This window comes from Mandrillus leucophaeus, unplaced genomic scaffold, assembly GCF_000951045.1.
Source record: "Mandrillus leucophaeus isolate KB7577 unplaced genomic scaffold, Mleu.le_1.0 Scaffold24, whole genome shotgun sequence".
In the NCBI taxonomy this organism is placed as follows: Eukaryota; Metazoa; Chordata; class Mammalia; order Primates; family Cercopithecidae; genus Mandrillus; species Mandrillus leucophaeus.
Window position 1 is genome coordinate 3,602,137 of NW_012102476.1, and position 4,515 is coordinate 3,606,651.

The 4,515-nt window shown below is 54.0% G+C and overlaps 1 protein-coding gene across 2 annotated transcripts in view; it reads left to right on the plus strand.

Annotated features, from left to right (window-relative positions):
* The first annotated feature begins 3,762 nt into the window (after window positions 1-3,762).
* Window positions 3,763-4,515, plus strand: part of FBXL19 (F-box and leucine-rich repeat protein 19) — a 27,235-nt gene continuing 26,482 nt past the window's right edge. For both annotated transcript variants that reach the window (XM_011982499.1, XM_011982501.1), the window contains exon 1: window positions 3,763-3,860. In XM_011982499.1, the coding sequence (XP_011837889.1) occupies window positions 3,819-3,860 (42 nt within the window). In that variant the 5' untranslated portion in view covers window positions 3,763-3,818. The remainder of the gene's footprint in view (window positions 3,861-4,515) is intronic.

The window sequence follows — 4,515 nt, forward strand, 5'->3', positions numbered from 1 at the left end:
CTTTTCTTCATTTTCTTTTTTTAAATACTGTCCACGGTCCTGGACTAGATTTCAGGATTTTTCAAGAGAAGCTGGAAATCCATTTTGCCTGAGAAATGTGGTGTTGTTGCTATGCCAAACTAAATGCACACAAGACTGGATTTGCTCCGTTTGTGAACGTTGTAGTAGTTCTGAGCATGAGTTCCGGAGTCTGGGGTTTGAATTCTGGCAGTACCACTCATCCGTTCTGCACAGTTGAGGGTCCCAGTTTCCTCGTCTCTAAAATGGAATTCAACCTCATAAGATTTGTTTTTTTTTTTTTTTGAGATGGAGTCTCGCTGTTGCCCAGGCGGCAGTGCAGTGGTGCGATCTTGGCTTACTGCAACCTCTGCCTCCCAGGTTCAAACAGTTCTCTTTTCTCAGCCTCCTAAAAAGCTGGGACTACAGGTACACACCACTACACCTGGCTAATTTTTCTATTTTTAGTAGAGACAGGGTTTCACCATATTGGTCAGGCTGGTCTCAAACTCCTGATCCCAGGTGACCCACCTGCCTTGGCCTCTCAAAGTGCTGAGATTACAGGCATGAGCCACCATGCCCGGCCTTCATAAGATTTTTATGAGGATCAAATGAAATGCTGAAAGCACTTAGTAATATGTCCAGGAGCAGGGTCTTGCGCTGTCACCCAGGCTTGAATGCAGTGAGTGGCATCGTCATAGCTCACTGCAGGCTCAATCTCCTGGCCTCAAGCAATCCTTGCCCCTCAGCCTCCCAAGTAGCTGGGACTACACGTCCAGCTAATTTTTGTATTTTTGTAAAGATGGGGCCTTCGTTATGTTGCCTTGGCTGGTCTTCAACTCCTAGTCTCAAGTTATCCTCTCACCTTGGCCTCCCGAAGTGTTGGGATTATAGGTGTTAGCCACTGCAACTGGCCAGGACAGTGACATATTTATTTATTTATTTGAGACAGAGCCTTGCTCTGTCGCCCATGATGGAGTGCAGTGGCACGATCTCAGTTCACTGTAACCTCCGCCTCCCGGGTTCAAGCAATTCTCCTGCCTCAGCCTCTTAAGTAGTTGGGATTACAGGCACATGCCACCATGCCCAGCTAATTTTTGTACTTTTAGGAGAGACAGGGTTTCACCATACTGGCCATTCCTGATCTCGAACTCCTGACCTCATGATCCGCCCGCCTAGGCCTCCCAAAGTGCTGGGATTGACAGTGGCATTTAAATAGAGACCTTTTAGAAAGGTGAGAGAGTAAAACAATAAATAATAAATACATAAATAGAGACCTGAAGGATGAATAGTGAACTGGGTGGAGAAGTGAGATGGGCGTGGGGAGGATAGCCCTCAAGCAGAGGGAACAGGGTAGAAATCAATCATGCAACACCAAATTCAAGCAGTGAGGATAGAGGGGACAGCCAATCCTCTAGGGAGGGCGAGGGATTTCCTGACTGATAAAGCCTGAGCTGCAAAGGAGCCTCCCATCCAGCCTTGGGCAAGTTTCTGCCAAGTTGAGACTTCACAGGACACTGGCCAGTCATTGACATCCCTGATAGAAAAACCACAACCACCAAGTCCTTGCTGGGGCTGGTCCGCCAAACACAGGAGAAAGAGGGAAGGGGAGAGGGCTGTCTTGGGGTCAGAAGTGAGCAGGTTTTCCAGGGGAGGAGGAAGATTGAGAAGGGGGTTATGGCTGCTGGCTCACCGTATAATCCCAACACTTAGGGAGGCCAAGGCGGGAGGAACACTTGTGGCCAGGAGTTCAAGACCAGCCTGGGCAACATATCAAGATTTCGTCTGAACAAAAAAAAAATTATAGTTTAAAAATTAGCCGGGCGCGGTGGCTCAAGCCTGTAATCCCAGCACTTTGGGAGGCCGAGACGGGCGGATCACAAGGTCAGGAGATCGAGACCAGCCTGGCTAACACTGTGAAACCCCGTCTCTACTAAAAAATACAAAAAACTAGCCGGGCGAGGTGGCGGGCGCCTGTAGTCCCAGCTACTCGGGAGGCTGAGGCAGGAGAATGGCGTGAACCCGGGAGGCGGAGCTTGCAGTGAGCTGAGATCCGGCCACTGCACTCCAGCCTGGGCGACAGAGCGAGACTCCGTCTCAAAATAAATAAATAAATAAATAAATAAAAATAAATAAAAATTAGCTGGGTGTGGTGGTGCGTGCCTGAAGTCCCAGGTATTCACAAGGCTGAGGCAGGAGGATCGCTTAAGTCCAGGAGGTCGAGGCTGCAGCAAACTGGTCCTGCTACTACACTCCAACCCAAGCGACACAGCAAGACCTTAAAACACACAAAAAAACAAAAAACGGCAGAGAGATGAGAAGCCGTTCCATTTGCATAGGCAGTTGAAGTGTCTAGGCCTCCAAGGCTGACTGGAAATCAGGCAGGGGATGAGGCTGGACAGCGTGCACCGCCTGCAACTCCACGTTGCGGAAATCGTGTTTGTAGTACCCCAGTCGAATGGAGATTGAGCGCCCCCTGGGAGCAGTGCTCGGTAACAGACGCTGGAGGACCCCGATGAGGAGGGGCTGGGGTCGGTTCAAGCTGGGAGGAGCCTGCCCGTCAGTTTTCTTCCCACAGAAGCTAACTCCGTCCGGCATCATGGATTCCTGGGCTCCCAGAACGGCTGGGCAGGAAGGGACCTTGGAAAGGGATCTACCACTGCGTGCCCCATGCCAGAGTTGGGCACTTTGGTGACAAGAATATTGGCTTGTTTAACACTCCCAACTGTGCTTCGAGGTGGGGATCATTATCCCTACTGTCCCCATTTTGCAGATGAGAAAAAGCAAGGTTTGGTGGCTTCCCGGGGCGGGGCGGGGATTCGCTGTGACTCCAGGTCCTTTTCCCTGGAGCCCGCACGCCTTGTAAGACACTGGTTCCCGGAGGTCTGAGGAGCAGGAATCGAGTGGGAGGCGCCCAGGCTTTCTAGGGTACAAGAGTGTAAATGCACTCTCGACGAGAACCACGCCCCCCTGGTCGACAAGACTGATGGATTCCTGCTGCCTTCCTTTAAGGGCCCTCCCCTGAAACGCGAAGTCCTCACCCCATGGGGAGGCGGACATTCTTTATTCCTGGATCGCCCGACGTCTTTCTCCCCTACCCTCACTGATCCCCACCGGTGAAATAAATCCTCCCCCTCCACTCGCGAGTGAAAGCTTGGGACTACATTTCCCGCCAGGCTGTTCAATGGTGGGCGGTGGGGAGAGGAGAAAAGAGTCTTTCCGTATCCGTCGGCTCGCAGTTTGGCGTGTCCGCCGGGATTCACATTTCAACAGCGACGTACTTTCTCTGTTGCGCTCGGCAGGGAACTACATTTCCCAGCAAGCACCGGCGCAGAGGTCGAGGGGCGAGGTCGCCATCTTTACCGTAGTCCTCTCCCTTATTTCCGCAGGGAAGAGGCTAGGCGCCTGGACTACACATCCCGTGTCACCGTCGCCCCAGCCCTGCAGCCGCCATCTTTGCCGGTGGCCCCGCCCCATCCCCTTCCATTGTCTCGACTGGAGATGATAGACGTGAGCCGGGAGACTGCAACTCCCGTCAGGCCGTGCGCCACTGGTTGGGGGGATTTCGAGACCACAGGCGGGCGAGGTGCCCAAGGTGGTGAAAAGCTGAGACCGGGAGAGGCTAGGTGGCCTGCCATCTTTATGGTAGTCTCCTCGTCCTCCTGGTTCCGCCATTCTGAAGGAACACTGGAAGGCTAGAAAACTACTAATCCCATCGCACCTCGTAAGATCGACCACTAGTCAGGTGTAGGTCCCTCTTCCGCCATCTTGCTTGTAGTCCTCGTTCCTTTTCACCTTTCCATTGTTCCTGACGAGTAGAAATGGCAGCGGGAAGGCAGCAGATGGACTGCGACTCCCGTCAGGTATCACACACGCGGAGGGTTGTGGACAGGAGGGCGTGTGAGTGCCTGGGAAGGAGGTCGGGTTGGGGGAGAAGGCCATCTTGTTTGTAGTCATCGTTCCCGCTCCTTCTCGATGTTCTGCAACTGGGAGCCTCGGGGCAACGGGACTCTAACTCCCGGCATCCTTGGCTCCCGGCTGGGCACGCCCTCCGCCATCCTGTTTGTAGTTCCCGCTGCCCCCAGCGTCCCATTGTTTCCCCGTAGTATCAGTGGCTGCAGGACTACAACTCCCGTCGAGCCCTGCGCGCGCTCGTCCTAGAAAGTGGAGGTGGTGGAGGAAGGAGGGGGAAGGGGGCGGGGTTCCTCTGGGAGAAGGAGGGAGTAAAGAGGAGGAGGAGGAGGAGGAGGAGGGAAGGAGGAGGGAGGGGAGGGGGAAAGAGAGGAGGAAGGAGGAAGGAGCTGAGGAGGGATGAGAGAGGCGGCCAGGGCCCCGGGCCGTAGCAGCGCGGGGCTGGGGGACCAAGGGGGTTAAGACACCCCAACTACCCCCTTCCCCTTTCCCTCTCCCCCTCTATCCTTTCCTTCCACCCTCCTGCTTGAGGAGGGGGATTTATTCAAATTTTATTTAAATCCCTATCTCCCGAGGGTCGCGCGCTGGGGGGAGGGGGAGAGGTCG